The sequence below is a fragment of the Uloborus diversus genome, chromosome 8 (assembly GCF_026930045.1).
Source record: "Uloborus diversus isolate 005 chromosome 8, Udiv.v.3.1, whole genome shotgun sequence".
NCBI classification, from domain to species: Eukaryota; Metazoa; Arthropoda; class Arachnida; order Araneae; family Uloboridae; genus Uloborus; species Uloborus diversus.
In genome coordinates, this window is record NC_072738.1 from 125,422,565 (window position 1) to 125,447,015 (window position 24,451).

Below are 24,451 nucleotides of genomic sequence, written 5' to 3' on the forward strand. Positions count from 1 at the left end.
TATATTGCTATGCATTTCTTTCTTTCCTTTTTTTTAGTGTGCCTTCAAAAACAGAGCAGAATGGATATCTTGAACGTATCCTTTGAATATATTTTATCACTGAAAAACATAATCTACTCAGATAGTGCATTTTGTTCTAAGTTTCATAATTTATGTTGAATTTTCTTAAAAATTTGTCTTGTGAAAGGAGCTTCAAAAACTTTAAGTAAAAATTACTTACACAGTCCAACCTTGTTAATCATAAGACTTGAGATGCATGTCACTTTAACCATTTTGCGCATTTGCCCTGGGCTTACGCGTTGACTAGTTTGATGTGAGAACTTTCGCTGTGTAGGGGGGGGTGCTGAACGGATGTAATAACATTTACAAAACCAATATTTATACCTGTAATGAAGCCGTTACTTCCTTTCAAAAAAAACTCTTGTTGTGGACAAGGAATTCACGTCGGTTCTAAAATTCATTACCCCTTTAAAAAGTGGCGTTCTAGCCATTTCGCATAAGTTGAATTTTAGTTGTAGCAGGAGTTGACTGTATACCATTTTCATAAAAATAACTACCACAGAGGGTGCTTATACACTTTTAGAACGATTTTGGATCCTATTTTTTAATGTTTAAAACGTAAAAAATCTTTATTGTAAATGTTTGATAACTTTGTTTCTGGACTATAAGTCTACTTTTGCTTTTCATCAAAGAAGGGCATTTTGTAGCATTTCTAAAGGTTTGCGTGCTGTTCCGGTTCTACAATTTTCTGAAGTCCATCAATCAAGGGCGCCCATATCGAGGGGCAATTAGGATCTTGAGCCCCCCCCCCCCCCCACTTTGAAATTAGAACTTCCTTGCTTTTAGTACTTTTTTCTTTGCAAAAATGTAAAAACATTTCTTCTCCAGCCATTAATGAATAAGTTATTGAAAATGTCAAATTTTAATGACTCTAATCTGTCCTGAAATCAGTTTCCAAGGGGAAAATATCCAGCTAAACCACAGGGAAAATATTTGAGCCCTTCCCTTGCAAATTTGCGTATGGGCGCCCATGCTATCAATGTGTTTGAGTTTATAAAGGGGTCTTTTCAGCAGACCAAAGGCACTTTGGTCCAAGGAGAAACATCAGGGGACTTTGCAACCATATGTTGAAAAAGTATGTATTGTCGCCTCAGAGCAACAGTAAGACATCTAAGCCTAGAAATAACACTTAAGATATCCTACTCTTGCTGTGAGGCGACAATATGCACTGCCAGGGTCAAGTTTTAATTTTTCAAGCAATGCAGTGATTAGTTTTTAAGGTATGACTGATGGCTTTAACTTGGTGCAGTTTCCAGCTTTGAAAATCGTTCGGTTTGCATTTGGTTGCAAATTATGTATCTGAATAAATGGATATGTTGGCGAAAGGATCTATGATTATGCACACAGTTAAAACAGAAATTCTACAAAGAGCTGATTTGAAAATATGTACGAGGAAATATCCCTAATTTGTGTTGTCCTTTTCTACAGGACAATGGCAATCAGGACATCAATCCATTCTGCTTGGCCAAGCGCCACTTACTAATTTTGTATAGGTTGGCTTGCCAGATTTCTCAAATGTTCATCCAGAATGCCGTACCTCGCAAGTATCAAAAGGGGTATGCAGTATACACACAGGGTGTGTGCACACCTGGAAAGTTAGGGAAGTCATGGATTTTGACTATGATCGAAGACAGTCATGGAAAGTCATCAGCAAAAAATGCTCAAAACTGACAATTGGTCATGGATTTTGAATTCAAGAACATGCATAGTTATCAAATTGTTCAGAATAGGTGCAAAACTTACTCATCTTACCCGTTTCTTATGCTTTCACACGTCAGTCCCGTTTTTCACACATTTCGAAATTTGATTGCATCTATAATATTTGCTGGTTTTACTAACTGTCTAATTGTGTAGTTGAGGACTTGTAGATCTGCAATTTTGCCTCTCTCATTCGACTAAAAATTTTTACGTCATTTGCATCTATGTTGGTTCAAGAGACTCTCATTAATTTTCAGCAGTGTCTTTTTTTGAAGGAAGATTTTTGAAAAAAAATTGTCTAAAGAATTAAGGACGTTAAGGATAACAATAAAATACAGAAATCCGGTAATTTTCATGGGTAAAATTTTTAAAAAATCCAAAAAAATTGCAAAAGTCACAAATTTGAGAATTTTTTCAATATTTGCAGCTTATTCTAAAACTTTGGTGGTAATAAATCTGGTAATGTCCAGTAATTTAATTATTAAGTGCTTTAATTTAATATTTTTTTTTTTTGATTTTTTTTTTTTTTTTTATTTATTGTAAACTTTATTTTAGTAGTTACTAAAATTATTGTTCGTCACAGATTTTTTAGAAAACTGCTATCTTGTTTTTTAATTTTTTGCAAAATAAAATATTTATTTAAAAAAAATCAAAAGAAATAAAAAAAATCAAGCTAAAAAATTTTGCTGTTCACCAGTAGTTTTACATCAGCATTGCTGCTTGGTTGAAGCTTCTTTTATTTTGAAAAATCATTTTGCCGTTTGGAACTCATTTTCAGTATTTTTAATGATTGAAAATTATTGTGTATCATATCAGGATATTTGGAGAAAAAATAATTAATTTATGCGCATGTAAATTCTTACCTTTCTAAAAAATTTTCATGATTTATTGGTATCTAAAAAATATTTTCAAAACTTTTAGATTTCTAAATGTATGACTTTGGTAATGAAATAATAAGGTTAAAACTCATTGTTTCATGTGTATCAACCACTAGTCTTTAATGTATAAATTGTTTTAGCTTGTGACTTAGTGTTTTAGCTTAGTGAGCTAGTGACATTTGACTTTGATTTGAATTTTTAAAACATTTTTCTAAAGCATAGATCAGATGTTTGCAATTTCATTTCGACAAAACACTAGTTTAGATATTCTTGTAAAAATTAATATTTTTTCTGAAAAAACAGCATTCCATGAGTCATGGAAAGCTACGAGCAGAAATCAGGGAAAGTCATTGTTTTTTAAAACTCAAAACATAGCAGATACCCTGTAGAGACTTCAGACTGGATTTTAGAGTGTTTAAAAGGGTGGTTCATTCTCCGTGCTATCAATAAATGGTTATTAATTATGAACCTAAACCAGGAGTTATAATAAATTACACAATCAGATAAATTTATAAATTTAAACATTTTTAATTTTCTACATGTCAATATTTATAACTTACTTTATTACGTAGGAACACTTTGAATGAGGAATTAAAGTCAAGTTTTCAAGTAATTACAAAGTAATTATCCCTCACAGTTAATTATTTTTAGACTTTTTTGGTCATCTGTAATCAAATTTTTTTTTTCCGGGAAGTAATCTAACTGGGACACTTGAAAACCGGGATTGTCTCGGTCAACCTAGAACATCTGGCAAGCCTATGTATAGGTTGTTTCCTCTCAAGCTTTACATGTCCACTCTTGGTTGATGGTATCAAGGGTAGAACTTATCGCAGCTCATGTACTTGGGTAAGAGAAACATTTAAGATGCTACTGGCATGCAATGGGGTCAATATTTTTTCCTCTTGTATTTGCTATTGTTTCTGTGTTCTGTATTGTGGGTTTTACTGTGTCATGTACTCACTATTGGAATGGAAAAAAAATAATTCAATTGACTGTTTGATCTGTGTTGAACTAAATTTTTTAATGAGCATGTTAATACCTGATACATTTGCAAGTTTCTTAACAGATTATTAGATGAGGATTTGCATGCAGCACTGGAGAAAGAAAATAAATTAATTGATGAATTAAGAAAACAGTCAAGATGTCTTGAGATGTAAGTTTATGTAGTGTTGTAATATATGTCCAAAAGTACATCATTTATGTCTTTTTCTTGCTTTTCTTAACCTTTAAAACTGCATGCTTGTAGCATTCACTTTTTATCTTTTTTTAATTTTTTAATGCTTTGTCACAACGTGTTACCTTTTCAAGACTTTATCTTTTTTTCTGACTTTTTCCAATGATAGTCGACATTCTCCATTTTGGTTTCATGGCAAATTACATGTCATATTTCTTTTAAACTAAAAATTTGATTCAAATTATTTCTCATATTTTCTTTCCGTTCAGCCCGCTAAAACTGCGTGGAGGCGACTAATGTTTTAAATGACTAATGCATTTTATTTCATATCCCCTATCTGTAAAAATGAACATAAAATGCAATCTCTCATTGTTTCACAAAGTGGATTTCTATTAACATTGGATGGGGATTCTGATCAAGTTGTTAATTCACTAATCTCTATTGTTTTTTCAAACATTAATTTCCATTTTGAAAAATTCTTGCATTTTGATGCAAATCTTACCAATTCAGCACTAAGTCAATGTTATAACAGTTACAAAACCTCTCACTGATTGAGAAGGATTTTTCTGTGACTAAACAAAAATATGAGACAGGCAAATATTATTGAATTTTTAAAACCCAGCTTATTTTAGTTTGTCATTCTGTACATGAAATTTTTTGTTACATTCATATGGTGTAAATGTGTTTTATGACTTTTTTTCCATTCAAATTGTTATAGAGGAATTAATGAAAATTTGGTTGACTCGATACAACATTTTCCTGCTTATTATGTTTTTTTTTCCTCGCCAGTCTTGCAAAAACATCAAATAAGGCTCCTATTGTTTTTCAATGGATTTATGCAATATTCAAGTTTTTCATTTTAATATGCAACTCTGCATATGTGACTTAGATTGGGAAATTGGTACTTTTCTGTTATCCAGGCGCAAGCGAAAATTCGCCAAGCAAATACGCCCAACTAGGATTGTAAGAAAATTGACGGATGTCTACATCAGTTTGGCAAATAATCGTTTGGCATTGAGCATAATCATTTAGCCATTTTTGCTTGCACTCGGCTAACGGAAAAGTACCGGGAAATTTATCTACTATCTTGATTTGCTTATTATTGTTGTTAACAGAATCATTGTGTCCCAAAGTGGAGACTGCTGTCATAAATCTTGAGTCTGTTCTAGTTTTATGATAGTTTAAAACTTTTGTACCTATACTCTCAGTTGGAAGTAAGGACTTAGAACGTGGTTATGAAAATTTTTTTATACCTGCAGTATGCATTTTTCATTTGAATTTTTTGTCACATGCTCTATTTAATTTCCCCCCTCTTTATAGGGATCTTGCTAAGCATGAAAGCAAGATATCAGACGTCATGGGAAATCTATTTAAAGTTAGAGTGGTGAGTAATAAATAAATCAGTATGTGTGTGTGTACTTGAATTTTAATTGTACAATTTTTATGATATTCATTCTCATGTTGATTTTGTTAGTTTTTATATTAGAAATGGTGACTGGGGGACGTTAAATATGCTCGTGATTACAAAGTCCTCCAAGTTAAATGATACCTCTGGGAGGCTGGACCAGGGATTGCTCAGTTTCTGGTCTGGTTCAAAAAATCAGAGCTGTTTTCAGGGTCCGATCCAACTGGTTAAGGCACAAATAGTGGCAGATACGGGGGACTCTGGAGTGAAAAGTCAGAGCAATCCTAATTTTCCTAAAATTCCCAATTTTTTTATTGTCCTAAAATTCCTAATATTTTGAATTGTAAATATAGGTATCCAAAAATTTTGATTTTTGTACCTCATATTTTTACAGAAAAAGTACCACTGAAATTTATTTACACTTTCTTAGTCTTTTCACTTATATGCAGGGGTGGATACAGGATTTCCTTTTGGGGGGGAGGGCGTCATGCTCAAGAAGATAGTCTTACATATGACAATTTTCTTGAACTTAGATTTCTTTAGGTGTCAATAAAAGCAGTAGGCCATTAGTTGGTTGAAATGTTAATTTAAATTGTAAATTAAATAAATTGTTAATTAAAACCAATCAATAATAATTCAATACATTAAAATGGTCTAGTTAAGTTGTATTATAAGCAGTATCAACACCAGCCAACACAATGCAATAAATGCTACAGAAATCTAATAAAAATTAAATATTTTATGAGCATGATACATTTAGATATTGATTAAACATAAGCATAATACTCGACACAAGTCACACATCCATCTTGCATGCAGGAAAATACACTAAACTTCACAAAATATACTTCATCACTAAGTATTAAAAAGTGTTGTCACATATTGGAAGGGGGGGGGGGGTTGGTTATGACTCCCATGACACCTCCCCTCTCTTTGTATCCACCACCTCATGTAATGCCCAAAAAAAATTGAATTAAATAAAATATTTACTTTTTCTCATGTTTTCGACATTTTTAAAAAAATATTTTTCAAGTAAACATTCAAAATTTCTCCTGCAAAGGAAGGGGGGGGGAGCTCATGACCTCCCCCCTTGTATCCGCCACTGCTTATATTGTTTACATCTTGTGATTTGGATTGTGTGTGGTAGAAAGCATTTGTCAGTCCAGGATTGGCAGTAGAATTATCACTAGCGTATAAAAAATGCAAACAGTAGACTTGAAAATTCAAATTTTAGCCTGTACCTTATTGACAGGGTTCGTACGGGTCATGGAAATCCTGGAAAGTCATGGAAAAAAAAAAATAAGCAAATTTCAGACATGGAAAAGTCATGGAAAATTGAAATTTTCATTCAAAGTCATGGAAATTTATCTCAAGTCATGGAAAAATATCCTTGACAAAGAGAAAGTAACAGTAACTAAAAGAGCGTTAGAAATCTTAAGTAATTTAATAGTATAGCACATAAAAGTTATTAAAAGTCAAAAATTGAAAAATCCAAAAATCGGATCTGAATTTTGAAATTTCATTGCATCCACTTCTGTCGTAACCACTCGCCTTTTTTAGTGATGTGATTTTACTGCTTGGGCATCACTCATTTTGAATTAACTATTATTTTCAACAATTTTTACGTTTATATTCTGTAGTAGCAAACTTGCAAGTTCTTGGTTTGGCCACGCCCACTCTCAAGACGCAATTCAATTGCATCCGAGTTAGTTTCCTTCACTCGTAATAACTTAAGCATAAAATTTATCAGAGTTTATTTTAATTTGTTGATGGTTTTAGAAAATAAAGATCTTTAGTCAGGTGATAAAATACAGAAAAGGGGGAATTCTAATACTCTAAAACAGTAGTGCCCAACATATGGTCCGCGAAACTAGTCCATGCGGCCCACTGCTACGTTCAATGTCGGGAATCACACATTATGTGTTGAAATTTCTGAACTTGTTAATTTATATGCATTTGAAAATGTGCAAATAAGTAAGCAAAACAAGTACTTTTGAATCAGATGATTTATTCACTACTGAATGGGTTTTTTTATATAATTACCTGGTTTAGAAACACACACAAAAAAAAAAAAAAACTAAACTATGTGGCTTTACTTTAAAAAACGAAAATACTGTGAGGTTATGTGGATGATTAAAGGCCATTGTTGACACTAAAAAACAACTTCTGAAGCAAATTTATTGAAACTTAGTGATGACTCATTAACCTTTGTCCCATTGGTTATCATTCTGGCTGTTTATAAAAATAAAAAAAATAGACAATTACGCATCATTATATTCCATTTACTGCAATTTTACTTTACTTAAACTTATATGATGAAGCCAAATAAAAATAGTTTAGTTTTTTAAGTGTACGCTGATATTTTTTCCCTTTACAAGTAAGTGCTTCAATAAAGTAGTGGCAGTCATGTAGAAGTTTTTGCTAATGCTCATTTCTAAAAGTTGGCAAGTTAGATATTAAATGGTGCTATAACAAGGTCATGAAAATTTTTATTGAAGTCATGAAAAAGTCTTGGAAAAGTCATGGAATTTTTTCATCCAAATAGAGTATGAACCCTGTATTGACTTTTAAACTTTTTTTTTACTATTAGTGGTAGCCATTTTATTACGAACTTATGCTTTGTAATGAAAAAAATTTAGCCATCTTAAGGTACTACTATATTAAATGGTCTATTGTCGGAGAAAAGTATTGCACATGAGACCTGTTCCTACGTTGCATACATAGTGTAAAATAGAAATACAAAGTCTAAAAACAAACATTGTCTCTAGCATCAATGCATACACATAAATTAAAAGATTTTTATTATTATTTCTTTTTAACATCAAGCATGGTTTGTTGATTTAAACCAGTTTAATTTAAATTATGATTAAAATCAGTTGAATTTTTTAAAATCAAATTTAAATCAATTGATTTGACCCATCTCCCAGTCAGGCAATCCCCCCCCAAACTCCCCCCTATTGTGGTGCAAATGCCACAAAACTATGCTGATTTTGTCAGGCAACTAAACCTACACTGTAAAAACTTCCAAATTAGGAATAGGAATCGTAATGAAAGTGCTATTTTCGTGGATGATCCCACAGCACGTAACTTAGTGATTATGCACCTTAAAAGACTATAATACCCAATTTTACATTGGTAGGCCAAATGGACAAAAGGTTCTTAAATTTGTCATTAGAGGACTGCCCTCGTCAACCCACACCTCTGAAACCCACACCTCTGACTTGCTTGAAGAACTTACTTCACTCAATTTCAAAATAATCAAGGTAGCCCAGCTAAAAAAGAAGGATAAAACCCAGGCTGCCTCTTTTTCGGACCTGGGAAACGTAATGAATACCAAAATTTCAGTTGAAAAATATCATATCAGGAAATCTACTCTGCAATGTTACGCCTGCCAGGGGTTTAACCACCTGGCGGAGAATTGCTTCAGGCAAGTCAGATGTGTGGTGTGCGGTTAAGCTCACACTAAGGCAGATTGCCCAGGATCACCCTAGACAAACGACGCTTTTTCAACCGGGATACTGCCCGTGTGGACTCGCGCCGTTCGTACTCCTACACTGCACAAGGTATTCCAGCCACTGAAACTGACCCCAATCTCACTAATATCACAGATCAAAATTTTTTAGACTTTTTTTCAGTCATTCAAGAAATAAATAAATTCATCAATATTAATAAACTCATAGCTGCCCTTAAGTCAATCCTCAAAGATTGACTTAAGGGCAGCTATTAGACCCCAAGAGCAAAAGCCCCCCCTCCCCCCCAAAAAAAATTCAATGACGCAGTTTGTGCTATGACCGTTCTTAGGTGGTCACCCATGCCATCTCAGCCAACTCTCCTTATTTGTTCGGGAGACTCAATACTAATTACCTGCAGTTTTTGCTTAATGTTGCATCCAAAATCTCTTAATTAATATTTATGGGTGTAGATTTCTGTTGAAGTACTAATTTCTATTTTATTAATTTATTTTAATTAGTAATTTTTCAACCATGCCATAATTAGGTTTTAGCTTACAAAAAAGGGTAATTGTTTATTTTTAGGAACGTGACAAACTTCAGGAGACTTATGGTAATGCAGAACAAGATAACGCGCAAAGAGCAATAAGAGTTCAACAATTAGAAGTATGTAAAAATTTCTAATTTTTTCAGAATTAATTGTGCTTTTAATATTATTTCAGCTGCATGAAAAGTTCATGCAATGATTGCATCACTTTGTCTGGGGGCCATTTTGAAATAACTGATATTACTGAAATAAGTAACATGTTTAAACTTTAAAAACATTTTTATTGTCACTTTTGCTTTTCCAGGGAGGAGATCCATAATTTACAAATCTTAATATATTACATACATTTTTAAAAATATTATTATTAGCTTTTATGAACTAATAGCTTAAATTGTGTGTATTTCATGCTGTTTTTAATGGTAGAAAATTCATGATAATTTTACATTTTATCTATATACTCAAACCTGTTTTTGTGCCAATTTTTTTTGTGCGGTGTTTGAAAATTTCAATCAGATTGGGACTCAACTGATGAAATTATTTGTAAAACAGACAAAGTTCTTTTTAAAATGAAAGTTTTTTTTAATGCGTCTCTATCCACCAAACAAAAACAGGGTTGAGTGTTCATTTAACAAAATAAGATGTTTGGTTATGGCACGCTTTCCATGAATAAAAGTAAGTCCTAGAGACATCAAGTTTGGTGCACTTTGGGTCGAAGGTGTGAGCCAGATTTTTGATCTAGGGGTCTATCAGTGCACACTGATTTATAAATATAGACAGTTAGAGATAAATAGCCGAATATAGATAGGTATATAGATATACAGATACTAATTGATAAAGATAGAGAGGTTAGATAAATATAGAGACATCGATATAAATAAAACAAAGAATATGTATGTATAATATATATATGTATGCAGTGACGTTCCTATCAATTTTTCTAAGGGTATATTCCCAGTAATCCATTACGCACAATTTGTGTATGTGATCATATACATAGTATGTCATAACGTGAAAATTTATGGAGCTTGAGGGTTTATGCTATATTTTTAAAAAATGCTTGAGAGTATACGGCGAATATAGAGTATACCCAATGGGAACACCACTGTATGTATATTTATATGTTCCCTATACAAATCCAGTTTTTGTCGGACCTGGACAAAATTTGGCAGGATGATATTTGGGCACCCGAGAAGGAACGTGAGGTAGTTTTCAAACGCCGAAATAGAACCAAACTGTTCAAATTTAATTTTTTGGCCGGAAAATGGCATTAAATGGCTCTTTCTACCCAAAATAGTTTAGAGCAGTTTTGGCTTCATTTGAAAGCGCGCAAGAAACACCCAAAGAGTTCATTCATTTCTTTCGAGTTGAAGAAAAGGCTGTAAAATCACCGGGAAAAATTTAAAAGCACTGCTAAGCCTAAGGAAACAATTCAGAAAAACTCACCCTTTACATATGCCCCTGCTGCCCATTATATGATTTATATCAGGGTGGTGACAGATCAGGGAAATCAGGGAGATCAGGGAAAAGTCAGGGAACTTTATTAATCAGGGAAAAGTCAGGGAAATATCAGGGAATTTTGAAAAAATAACAAAAAAATCAGGGAAAATTGATTTTATGAAGAAAAAAAAAATTTTTTGCTTTACAAAATTAAGTATTCTAATTCCTACGCATTTTCTGCCAATTATCTGTTTAAAAAAAAAAGTAAAATTAATGAGGTGCTATTATACACTGCCGCATATTTGTGCATCTTTTTTCCTCAACGTCAAAGTATTGAATCTTACTTATTAACCACAGGATGAACTTCCTAAGATTGCTTCTGTGTCTGTTTGGTTGTTTATTTTACCTTGCTTGAAATTTCCTTTTACGCTTTCAATGCTACGTAAAATAAACAACCATACAGGCAAAGAGGAAGCCTTCATTAATGCCTTAGCTCCTTTGCCTTTATTCCATTGTCTCGAAGTAATTAGCGTACTGTAATCACGATTTCAAGAAGAAATCTTTGGTTTTTGAATTAATACTATTAAAGCTTAAAAGTTATTACTTCTTTGCGTTTTTAATTTAATTGCTAAAATTGAACTTTCAGTTAAAAAAACTTTGTTTTTTGCCGTTATATACTGTTTGTTGTCACCGCAGATTATAAAGGTTTTCTTTTCTTCAGTCTTGAGTGATTCTTTAATTTTATAATCAAGTTGTATTCTTCTTTTATATATTTTGAAATTAACTAATTGCTTTTTTTTTTTGTTCTTTTTTTTCCTTGCATTTAAAAGCTGTTTGTTACAAAAGCAATCTAAGATTTTTTTTCGTCGCATACTGAAATCATTTGAAACAGAGTTAACTTGTGTACTTAAGTAAATATCTTTAATTTTTTATTGTTAAAATGCTGCATTCATTCATTATAACCTATATTGTTGATTAGAGAAAAGCTCCCTATGAATAGATGTCAAATGGTTTCATCTGTTTTGCATAAATATGTCAATTAGTTATATATAAGAATAACTACATTACTTCTAGTCTTTCACTATTACGTGTTATTCTTGCAACAATTATTATACTGTTTGAAAACTTAGAGCTAAAAAGTAATTAAAATTATTTTGAACTAAGTTTCTTAAAAATTCTTATGCTAAGTGGTTTCTGGAAGTAAAGTATTTTTTTTCTATAATTTTTCCAAGTAGAAAAATTTAATATACTGTTTTGTAGGGGGTTTTTTCCCAAAGAAATTGACTTTATGTTTTTTTTAACCATTTTATTAAAAAAGTAGCATTTTTCAAAAATATATCTTTAGTTCAACAACTTTACATAACTTAAAACGTTTAAAATACTGCGTTTTATACAAACATACAATGGATTTCAAGTAGAGCAAAGAAAGAAAACCATTATCATTGGTAACGTAAATCAGGGAAATTTGATGAACTTAATCAGGGAAATCAGGGAAAAGTCAGGGAACTTTTTTTCACAGTTCCTGTCGCCACCCTGTATATGGTAATGATACATATTTCATTCACTTTGTAAATTTTTTAGGTTGAACTGTCTATGTTCATTGAACTAAAGAAAAAAAGGAAAGTCGACCTGGGAGCTAGAGCAGAAGTTTGGGACAAATTGTAAGTTGCTTTTGTTCTAATTTCTGGCTATATATATATTTTGAAGCTTTCTCTCTCACTCCCCCCCTCCACTCTCTTTTTGTATTTCCCTTTCCAACCTAAGCAAAGTTGGCAAGGTTTTGGACACTATTGTAAAAATCCTGTTTTTTACCGTCCAGTCCAAAACCCTTGTGTCCAAAACTGTCCGAAAGTGTCCAAAACTATATTTTTAGAGACATTGTATTTTATGAGAAAACATCAAAAACTGAATGAAATGTATCAAATGTTTTATATTGAACATTTATTCAATACGAACATTTGACTTACTTATGCAGCTGATTTTAATCTAGTTACATCATAAAAGTTGAATTCTTGATTAAAATTTCAATTTGTATGTATGAGTTTATTTATTTATTTATTTATTTATTTATTGATAAATGTAACTAAATTTCCCTATGTTTATGCATGTGTGCCAATGAAAGCAGTTTTGCCAAGGTTTTTTACCGTGCTGTTTAAAACCCTTATGTCTGAAACTGTATGAAAGTGTCTAAAACTATCTTTTAAGGAACTATATTTTGTGAGAAAATATCAAAAACAGAACAAAATGTGTCTTTTTTTTTTTTTTTTTTTGACTATTTAATGTATTTATTCAATGTGAACATTCAAGTATGAATATTATGTTACTTATTTATGCAGTTGATTTTAATCTAGTTATGTAGAAAGTAAACTCGTCATTAAAAATTTCATTTTGCATGCATGAGTCCCCCCCCCCCCCCCCATAAACGAAATTTTTAGACATTTATGCATGTGTGCAAAAGAAAGTGTTCAAAGTATAGTTCAGAAATGGACATAAATGCCAAAAATTACAATTTTTTGTAGTTACAGAAATTTACAGAAATTATTAAAAATATGAACTAAAAAAAGAATAACACAAGTTTTAAAATATAAGTGTTTAATCATCTATTTCTTGTTCTTTAATTTATGATTTAAAAATAATTTTCATTGAAGCATCATGTAAAACCTATTTGCAAAAAAACATTTAAAAAATTAAGCTCTTTTCTTTCTTTCTTTTTTTGCACCTATTGCATATTTAATTACATTCCTTTGAGTTACAAATTAAACTGAAATTAGTTGTCTTGATGATGTTGTTATTTTTCTTTCATAACTCTACCAACTGCTACATAAGGGGTAATTTTTTGAAGGAAATTTTTTTTTAAATGAACATTTTAGAGAAATATATTATCAAATACTCATTAATTAAACCTCATTAATATCTATATTTATGCATTACAACTATAGCAGTAAATACAAATTGATTAGATTTACACCTCTTTAGTTTTAGAATACTTTTGGACAATTTCGAACACTTTTGGACAGCTTTAGACAGTTTTGGACGGTAAAAACCATCACCTGTCCTATTCATTGCATAAGGATTTCTTTAGGAATGCAAAGTTTTATGAGGTTTGGCCCACACCCTTGTCTCCAAGAATAACCAAACAGAATACAGTCGAACCTCGTTATCAAGTCACCTATGGGACTGTCAACAAAGTGTCGTCATAGCCGGAGCAATGTCATAAATGGAATAGCTTAAAAATTATTAATTAAACATTAGTTTATACTAAAGTTACAGAAAGCAAATATTTTCATGTTTTTAATTTGGTTTCACTAATAAAGTTTTGAATAATTGGTAGGTAAAACTAAATTTATAAAAAAATATATCACTTTTTTTTTGCATTCTCAAATACTTTCCAATAAGGGTTTACTTTGTTTTTGAATAATATTAACACTCCTACTTTACACAAAGTTGATTATTGAAAAAAAGGTCTCCTGTAATCAGCAAGAAAGAAACCAAGCAGGAAACTTTGACCACGATTTGATTCGAGTCAATTTATTAAAGTAGCTCTAATCTCCTTTTCTCTCATGGAAGAAGCTTTCAGTGGCCACCTACAGCTATGATCTTTCTCTTCTCCTGCTGCTTCCATAGTCTAAAATTAAAATTCACCTGCTTTGCATTTCTTGCGATTGTCCTTCTTGTCCAAGTCTGAAATCTGTTGTTTTTCAGAACTTATCTTACTCGCTCCTCACCATTCTTGAGGTGGCATGCGTGGTCCATAGTAACACATGTCTCTTATCTCATGTCTGGAATTCCTACATTAAGCTTTTCCAGATGTTTTCATTATTTTGCCTAAATATTTCACTTGTAAAGTGAAATATTTCAAATTTTACTTGTCGAGTAAAATTCGATCCTGTGTAAGCAGCTTAAAGTGTCATTGTAACTGGAGTTTTACCATTGAACACTGTCCTGAAATCCGGAGCCACTTAATATTAAGATTGTATAGCATGAGTTCGGGACTTTGAAGGAAAGAAGACTTTGAAGTGACATGATATCTGGACTGTTGTGAAATCCGGGTGTCAGGACAATGAGGTTCGACTGTAATCTATTGGGTTCAAATCTGGGGAATATGGTGACCGTTCTTGTGCTCCAATGAAGTCCAGAAAATGTGTCTTGCACCACTCTTGAATGTCTTTAGCTCTGTGTGCAGGTGCGTAATCCTTTTTGGAAGGTCCATCTTTTCTTTCCAAAGAACTTTTGAGGCCAAGGTAAAACATTATCTACCAAAATGAGTTTGCGATATGTTTCTGCATTAATTTTATCCCCTTAACAGCAAAAACAAAGTGGTGTTTTTCCACCAGTCTCATATCCCACCCCAAACCATTAAGATTGGGTTTGTTGAATCCATAAAACAATGTAAGGAGAACTAGTAGACAAGGGTGTGTGCTAAACCCCATAAAACTTTGGCATCCCTAAAGAAATCCTTATGCAAGGAAGTATCAGTAAGTTGCAGCCCATAGCCATAAAATTTTGAGACACGTTTAAAGCTCTGTGTTAATTCTAAAGGTAGCTGCTTAGAAAATTTAAATATATTAGAGGGAATAATTAATTCGTAATTTTTTTGAAGTTTGGTCATATTATTTTCATTAGTATTAAAATTATGTGTTCAAGGTATTTCATGTCACTCTGCATTTTGTGCAGATAGATTATTTACTATAAAATATGAAGAAAATTATATCTGCAAAATGTAATTCTTATTTCAGTATAAGAACAATGTACACACTACATTTATACAACATTAAAAACTAAGCAAGTTTTTCTTAAGGGCTGTACTCACCCCCCCCCCCCCCATACAAAAAAAGTTGTTTAGATTATCAGTTCTGTATTCTAAGTCTCACTTTGAATATGAATATTTGTATTATTTTCATGTAATAATGATATAATTAAAAATTTTAAACCCCAACTGAGTCGCAACTGTAGAATCAAGAGGGAAAATTGAAAATCCTTTTAAAAGCCTTATATTTACTGAAAATCAGTGTCAAGTATTTTATTTGCTATTAAATAGAAACTGGCAACAGATAAAAATTTTAAATCATTGCGTTAATTTCCTTGCTGGTTAACAAGGTTATCAATCGTGTGAATAAAAGCTTAGCCGTTATTAAAATTTGTGTTAAAAAAAGGTTATAATTCGAATTCTATGAAACATGGAAGTTCCAAACACATTCCATCAGACGCGGGGAAAAAATTCTTTTTATTTCGGTATTAAATTAAAAACATTTTAACTGTGTTTTCACTGCAAAAATCGTGAAAAACCTTTTAGAGGTTTTTAAATTAATATATACGTTAATGTCATCCAAAGATGCAACCTAGCTAAGAACACTCTAGATCAACTCTCCTTTTGAACAGTTTTTTTTTTTTCAAAATCGGTCCATCCGTTTAGGCGCTAGAGTGCCACAGACAAATACACAGACACTTCAAACTTATTACCCCCTTCATTTGTGTGTCAGAGATTAAAAATATCTTTTTCTCAAAATTAAATATCTAGTTACTAACTTCTTATTATTCTCTTTAAGAACTGCTGTAACAGCTGAAAATGAATCTCTAAATGGTAAGTATGCTTTGTATTTTGCTTTTCTTACAATTGTTATTCATAAGATATTAAACAAGAAAAAAATATTTTTTTTTTCTACACAAGCACTAGTTATTAACATTCATTCTTGCACTTAATTTTGTATTACAATTTATTGTGTTGGAAATACCAAAAGTGACAGCATCGTATAAGCATGAAGCAGTATGAATGAAATTAGGTCTATGGGATTTTTTAAAACTTTTGCTTTAATATTTTTTTAATGGTTTTTTACAAAAAAGTTGCAATGAGAATGAGAACCACTGTATAAGAAACTGCTTACCAGCCCCCATTTCAATTCCTCAAATAAATCCAAAAAGTTTCAAGTTTTCGCATTTTTTTATAATTTTAAAGCATTTTTTTAGTTATTAAAGACCCACAATGGTGTTTATATGACTATAATCCTGACTAGGAACTTTGCTGAGAAAAGTGATTTTTCAGAACTTGTTTGACTCAAACAGTAAAAACTATAAAAAAAAATTTCAGAAAAGAAAGCTTTACTTTCAAAATTTATGGATACTTTTTGATCAATGCCCTTGATTGCAAGGAATAAAAGTTTTGCTTGGTTGTAATACGTCTTTTGCGATGTTTTTTAGTGTATAGCACAGAAGAAAAAAAAAGAAACCTTACCTCATCAAACACTTAAATAAAAAATTACAAAAAAATACTGAAATTGTTCATTTCTAAAATAAATAAAAAATGTCATTTCAAAGAATTTTTTTGGTGATTTAGAAATCTTCAATCACAACTTTTGTGATTTATAGTGACTCAAAAATAACTTTTTTTTCTTTTGCGCACCCTTTGACACATGCTTATCCACTATTTCTTTACATAAAGATAGCCACCTGAACTATTGTTATGTTAACATCATTACAAATCCTTAAAAGTTAACACAAATGTGCTTTAAAATTTATAAAAATATATATATATATGTATAAAAAGTGTTATAAGTTAACATTAATAGATTTGAGAATTTAAAGGTTCTCTGTAAGCAGATAAATCAAATACTTTCCTTGGGTAGTGGTTTTTGCTGTAACTTTTCTGTCCTGTGTCATTTAAAAAAAAATGTAAGCTTTTTTTTAAAAAAGCAATAAAATTCTTTTTTTTTTTTTTTTTTCTAATCCTGTTTAGGCATGTTGAAGATATTATCCATTTTTTCCCTGTCTTCACCAGTTGCAACTTTTTTCACTTTTAGCATTAAAAGCAAAGTCGTAGTAAAAGTTTAAAAAATAACAAAGAAGCTGAAGGTCTCAATTTGTTTCAAAAAATTCAGGCTTCTTGAACAATCAGAAGAAAACGATTTCATTTCTTTTTTGGCTTTGTTTTGTTTTTTAAGTGCGTACTATTGGAACTTTTCTGCCGAAAGTGTCCTAAATATTTTGTTCTGGTTATCTTATGAAACCAATACAAGGTCTGAAAGTGTATTGTGTAGTTTCTACGTATTCTTTTGTTTCACATTTCGTTTCAGAATTTCAAAAAAGAGAAAGGAAGGTTGTGGTGCTGAAAATTTTTAAACTGTCATACTGAAAATTCACTAGATTTTTGGATCCTCAGATCAATAGTCGCTCCAGAAAATTTTCATTAAAAACTGTTTTATGTAAAGAAATGTACTTATATTGATGTAGTTACCATCAGAAAAAAAATAGTATATATTACTTTGAGTTTGCAGACAAAATAAATAAATAAATGCTCAAATAAAACAAGCATTTTTATTTGTTTATATTTTGTACTTTTTTTTTCTTAGTGTCTATAGCTGAGATGAATTCAACTCTTAATGCAACTAATAATGCTCTCAGAAAGAAAAGAGCTCTTCATAGGCACCTTCTGGTATGACTTGCTCAGATGTTAAGCTATAAAGTTATCTTTTAACATGTATTGTTTAAAATACCTTTCAATTGTGTATTTTCATTATTTATTTTTGTTCCATAGAAAATAATAACTGATTTTGCAAAAGCCCTTACAGCAAGAGGTGAGTTGTACCATTATATATTTTAATTCTCTAGGGAAACAAGTCTGTCTATGTTGTAATTTGATTCAATATGCTTTTTAATACCGTTAATATTCTTTTCACATTATCTTTATTTTCCAATATTTTGCTTTATTTTTGTAATTTGTTTATTTTATCTTTTTGTTTGTTTAATAATTTTTTCTTTTGGTGTTAATTGAAATTTTTCAATCGTGGATTAATTTTATTGTAGCTTACATTAGAGGAAAGCAGTTGATGAAAACAATGAGTTTTTTCATATTACCGCCCCAGGTGTATTACCGGGCGATTGCAACAAAGCTTGCTTCTCTAAACTTTCAGCTTTCAAAAATTGAGTTCACACGATTTGATCAACATTAATTTGTTAATGTTGATCAAATCGTGTGAACTCAATTTTTGAAAGCTAAGGAGAGCAAACGTTAAAAGGAGAGCAAATTAATCCTTCGTAGCAATTGAAGCAAACATTCTAGATAAATAGTAAATTAGCTTGAAAATAAGTGTTTTTATTTTTGACAATTGATACAATTTCCCATAGCAAACTGCTTTAACCCTTACGGCTTGAATGCCAGCACATTTTTTTCTTTTAATCAAACACTTAATATTCAAAACAAAAACCAATTGAACTAAGTCTTTTTTAAGTATGTAATTTTTCGAACATTGACAAAATGCATTTTTATTCCGCCGAAAGCAGAGGAGTAGAAAATGATTTCTTTCTTTTGAAGATGATAATAATTTTAATGTTTTACATCGTATTCCCAAATAAATAGTTAAAGGTTTACCAAGTGAAACTCGTAATTTCAATTTGGTGTAGTGCTTTTTTTTTTTTTTTTTTGCAAAAAGTCTAACACTGCTATTAGAAAAATCGACATTTCAGCATCAAGGAAAAAGTTTTTCTGCACAAAAAGGATTCCTTTGAGGTCTGAATTTTTAAATCTAATACTTTTTTTTATGCTTACATTATGCTTAGCTATCTGAATGGAGTCAAAGTTTAAACAGAAAGAACACCCCACAATTAATAGTCAATTTATCTGAATAATAACTGTAGCCTGCATAACGGAGTTGAAACGCCAAGGAGCATTACCGTTGCATTTATTTTATTGCCTTACATGTGTTATCTGTCGTATGTCATGAGTACATGTAATGTGTAATATGAATCTAAATTAGCTATAATGGCAGACAGCCCCAATGGGCCCCAAGTTCAGATAGTTTATAGCCAAACGCGCTACCAAAAAACTTATCAATTTAACCTAACAACTAAGTCTAGTGCTTTTAAGCTTTATTTAAAAAAAAATAGGTTAATTGTAATTTTTTTCGCAGAAAGCGTCGCAAAACATTGCAATATTGTATTAGAATTTGCTTTAAAAAGAAATCTGCATAAGAACGTCAGGCTGCATCAAGGTTTGACACAGCAAGGGGCGTTTCCGAAAAATTAATTTTAGACTGTATGTCTATTTTTCGTCATTAGCCAACCCAATAGGCTTTAAAATGAGAGGGAATTTCTTCAAGAAATAAGAAAGTTTTCGCATACCGACAAAAAAATAATCCACAGAAATAATATATAAGATTGAAGACAAGTGTTTTTATTTTTGAAAATTTATACAATTTGTTAGGCTGCTTGAACTGTTATGACATAGATGGCAGCATGTGTTCATCATTTAACTGAACGGTTGAAATACAAAATCAGTTGAACTGAGCGTTTTTTAAGCGCAGCTCTTCGATTGTAGTTAGAATGTGACTGACTGTTTTTTGCCAAAAGAAAAAAGATATTTTACCCATCGAGTTGTTAGTAATTTTAATGTTTTACTTTGTATTCTAATAAATATTCATAGATTAAGTAAATGAAAAGCGCAATTTCAATTCGGGGGTAGTAATTTTTTTTTTTTTTAACAAAGGGTGAAAAACTCATTAGAAGAATCTACATTTCAGTATACGATTTTTTTTCTGAACAAAAAATTGTTCCATTGTAGTCTGAAATCTTAAACCTGATACCTATATTTTTGCTTACATTATGCTTTAATTTTTGACCTGTGCCAAAGCTTTAAAAACAAAAGAAAGAAAAAAGAAAACTTACAATTAAGAATCAGTGTAGCTACAAGTTGCATCAAGTTTTCGTAACAGCAAAGAGCATTCCCATCTCATTTAATTTATTGCCTCACTTTCGTTATTAATTGTATTTTAAGTGCTCATGTAATGCATGCTATTTGTCTAATATTTTGATGCAGATCATCCGGGCTGGGCCCGAACACTTGTTCTTCTGGTTACCAGGTGAACGCTCTGCTGATCGAGCTATTCAGCTTTGTGGGTTGCAGCGCAAGTTAAACTTATAAGTTTAACCGAAAACCTCAGTCCGGTGCTTTAAAACAGGTTCTTTTGATAGAAAAAAGAATTTTTAGACCAGAGGTCTATTTTTCATCATTAGCCTGTACAATGAACTTTAAAATGAGGGGTAAATCAAAGAAATCAATCAAGAAATGAGAAAGATCTCACTTTGCAAAAAAAAAAAAAAAAAGCAGGCTACAGAAATAATATATAAGGATACATTATATTTAAAAAATAGTCTGTTTTTTCCCATTGCCAAAAAATAATTTAGAAAAGAATAGATATGCTTTCAAAAATAAATAAACAACAATAAAATGTCAACTTAAGAAAAGAATGCTCATTATCGAAAAAAATTGTCTGCGCTTATCTTTTTGTTAAAACATAAAGAATTCCGAATTTTTCTGCCAAAAAGTGAAAACATAAACTAAAACTTTAGAGTGAAAATAAAACAAATCATATCAACAAAATTATTTCAAAGTGAAACCTTGACGTCAAAGTTGGAGTCGATCTCATTTTGGGATAAAAGAATCAGATTCAAGATTCAAAGATCTTTAATCCAAAGACTCGGAATTGGTCATTTTCCCTTAAAGTACACAACTCTGCCGATATTTGGGAGTCCGAATCAGAGTTGTTTTTGAGATAAAGCAGTCGGAGTCGAAGGTTTGAAATTTCAGAGAGTCGGCGTCAGTCATTTTCCCACTGGAAAAGCTATGGAGCCATAGTCAGAGTCATACTAATTTTTGGGGTATTGGAGTCAGAGTCAATGGCTCTAAAATTCTTGGAGTCGGAGTTAGGAGTTGGTCATCAAGCTATTTCTAACAAAATTTATTTGAAGCAAATCTTCCTTTAAGTTCAGGATCTATATTGAGTTTTAGTTTCAATATAGGTGCAATTGTTAAGTGATTTGAACTGTTCAAAATTAAATGGAAAATTGTTCAAATCTAAAATATATTTTCTATACATGGTTCTTCATCAAGAGCTTTTTCTAACAAAGTTTGTTTGAAGATAATTCGCTTCGAAGTTTTGGATTTATATTTGCAGGTTGAATTTCCCCATAGGTTGTGATGTTAAGTTAGTTTTTTTTTGAACTGTTCAAAATTGAACAAAAAAATTTTCAAATCGAAAAGTGAAACATGGGAATGAGGTGATTTGGTTCAAATTAGACTACTCACTCAAACGTTATTGGGGGGGGGGGGGTGATAGGCAGACTGACAAGCACATTTTCCCCATTTTAATACCTTATTTTTCAATACATTAAACTCCCAATTATCTGTGGGGCGGATAATCCGTGAGTCTTTAGTGCCCCATTAATGTGGTGCAGATCGAGAGGTTGCCTGTTGTTCTTTCGGACAAACTTGGATCTAAATCCTCGAACCACAAAATATGTTTTGTTAGAAAGAGAACCTCCTCGGTCCATACTTTGCATTTCCGTGCCATTCCAGACGTGAAAAGCTGCTTACAGTTGAGGTTCTCTCCACCCGTGTTCTAACAGGCTGTATTGCACAGTTGAAGGTAGAATATCTATACCAGCTACCCGCCATGGACCTGGGCAGGTCAAAACTGGTTAACCGAGGATTTATAAATCACATTCCATGTAAAGTTTTGTCATCACGAGCTGAAGTTGATCCTTTTTGGTCGCATTTTCTAGTAAGGTTGGTTCTAGCATTTTCAGCTGTCTGAAGCTGCTTCTATACCCTTCCGACACTTGCTGTACTCACTTCACATATTTTAGCTATTTCCTATAACGTCTTAAGAGCATTCTCTAAGCACAATCACTTAAGCATATGTTTCTGAGTTTATATCTATCACACAAATGATGACCCCCACAACAAGCAATAAATTAACACTACACAATACATACCACTTGGCGGAGGTATTAGAAGACCTGCTTCACACCAGGTGTATAGGAACACCTACTAGTATGATAGTACCTGCCATTTGAATTTTCAGCTAATTTTAAAGGCTTCTTTGTAAATTTAAAGCATGATAAAGTGGAAAAAAATGACATTTCTGAATTAAATGCCACAATACTGTAGTCGATTTCGGGCTGAAAGTACTAAAGTTTTAGGAATTTTCAATGTCATTGCTACTAAACCATTTTCAGAAATTGTATAAAGTAATTCTTTTCTGGTTACATATCAAGTTCATTTATTTATACTATAGGTAAAAAATAATATTTTAAATTGAGTCTTTATATATATACATAGTGTGATCCAAAAGTAATGAGCCTCACTTTATACTGGCGCATCCACACCCTGCAGCTCGCTCCGCTTGACACCTAAGGTGGTGGGGGTTGTTGGCTTTACAGCGCATCGCAGGTCAGCTGCCTCCCAGCTTTCGGAGCGACACCATCGGCCTTAACAGTAACCCCTATAAGGTGATTTGTGACACGCCGATATGAAAAGTTTGTCAGAGCAACGCAAAGAGGTCAAATTATGTTTCTGGTTTCCTTCCCAAACGTTCGCAATGCTTCAACAGGCTCTTGGGACTGAGAGTCTGTCCTATTCAAAGTAGAAAAATCACACGAGGCCTTTCGTAAGGCCGTGAAGTGGTGACTGATGAACCCCAGTTTGGGCACCCGTTCTCGGCCCATACTGACGTAAATTTGCAACAAGTGTGTAAATTTTTGAACAGAAACTGGTGTTTGATTCTCTACCTAGTAGCAAAAGCCCTGGACTTATTGGAAACAACAGTGCATCGCATTGCTACGTAGAAGTTGCACATGCGGAAAGTGCGCGAAACTTGTGCCGAGCGTTCTGACTGAAGAAAGTCCGAGTCAATGTTCCCGTGTTGCCCTAACCTTTATACTGTCCGAGCTTGTGGCCTCCTGACTTCTTGATTCCACTATTAAAATGAGCGCTGAAAAGGAAACGTTTCGACTCCATCGAGGACATCCAAGCAGATGTCAAGGCAGCCCTTGCAGATACCTCAAAAAAGGACTTAAGGGGATGCCTTTGAGTCCTGGAAAAGTCGCCTACAGAAGTACATTGTTGCAGTAGGTGCCTATTTTTAAGACTGTTAGGGCAGTTGTACCAATCAGCTCAATAAATGTATCTTTTTAAACGAAGGCTCATTACTTTTGGAATCACACCATGTAAATATATATATATATATAATATATATATATATATATATATATATATATATATATGAGTAGCTTAATCCTGATTTAAGGATAGTCTATATCTTCGCCTCAGAGCAACAGTAAGATATCTTACTGTTGCTCTGAGGCAACGATATACTGTTAAAACATATCATTAAACTAATGATCTCTCTAAATTGCAGTTTTTTTACCAATTGTGACTAAGCATTTATTATAAACTCTTTATAATTACTTGCTGTATTATTACTATTGATACTGTACAAATTAGTTTTAGATATATTTCAGATTATATTCAACAGTAAGATATCTTACTGTTGCTCTGAGGCGACGATATACTGTTTTAAACATGTCATTAAACTAATGATCTCTCGAAATTGCAGTTTTTTACCAATTGTGACTAAGCATTTATTTATAATTACTTGCTGTATTATTACTATTGATACTGTACAAATTAGTTTTAGATATATTTCCAACTTTTAATGAAATACCTTTGTAGGAACCTTGACTCCTAGTTTAAAAGAGAAATTTTCTGCTTTAAATGAAGAATTGAAACTAGAATATAGCAACAACCCAGAATTGGAAGGTATTTGAACAATTTCTTTTTTTTTTTCTCTCCTCTATCTTAAGTAAAAGAATTTCTCTTTATAACATACTGTGTAAACTTTTTATACTTTGTTGTATGTTCTGAAGTTCAGTTTTTGCACTAAATAATTCCCAAAACAAAAAGTTATTTATTAACTGATATACTCATTCTCTTGTTTCTATGAGGTATTTTATTGGGTTTAATCAAAAATACAC

The 24,451-nt window shown here is 31.9% G+C and overlaps 1 protein-coding gene across 1 annotated transcript; it reads left to right on the forward strand.

The window, feature by feature from the left end:
- Positions 1 to 61: 61 nt before the first annotated feature.
- Positions 62 to 24,244, forward strand: LOC129228584 (uncharacterized). The gene is made up of 9 exons (XM_054863267.1): positions 62 to 75; positions 3,711 to 3,789; positions 5,131 to 5,194; positions 9,250 to 9,330; positions 12,230 to 12,309; positions 16,195 to 16,229; positions 17,992 to 18,074; positions 18,177 to 18,216; positions 24,150 to 24,244. Coding segments are annotated over exons 2-9 (480 nt in total). The 5' UTR covers positions 62 to 75; positions 3,711 to 3,787.
- The last annotated feature ends 207 nt before the right edge of the window (positions 24,245 to 24,451 follow it).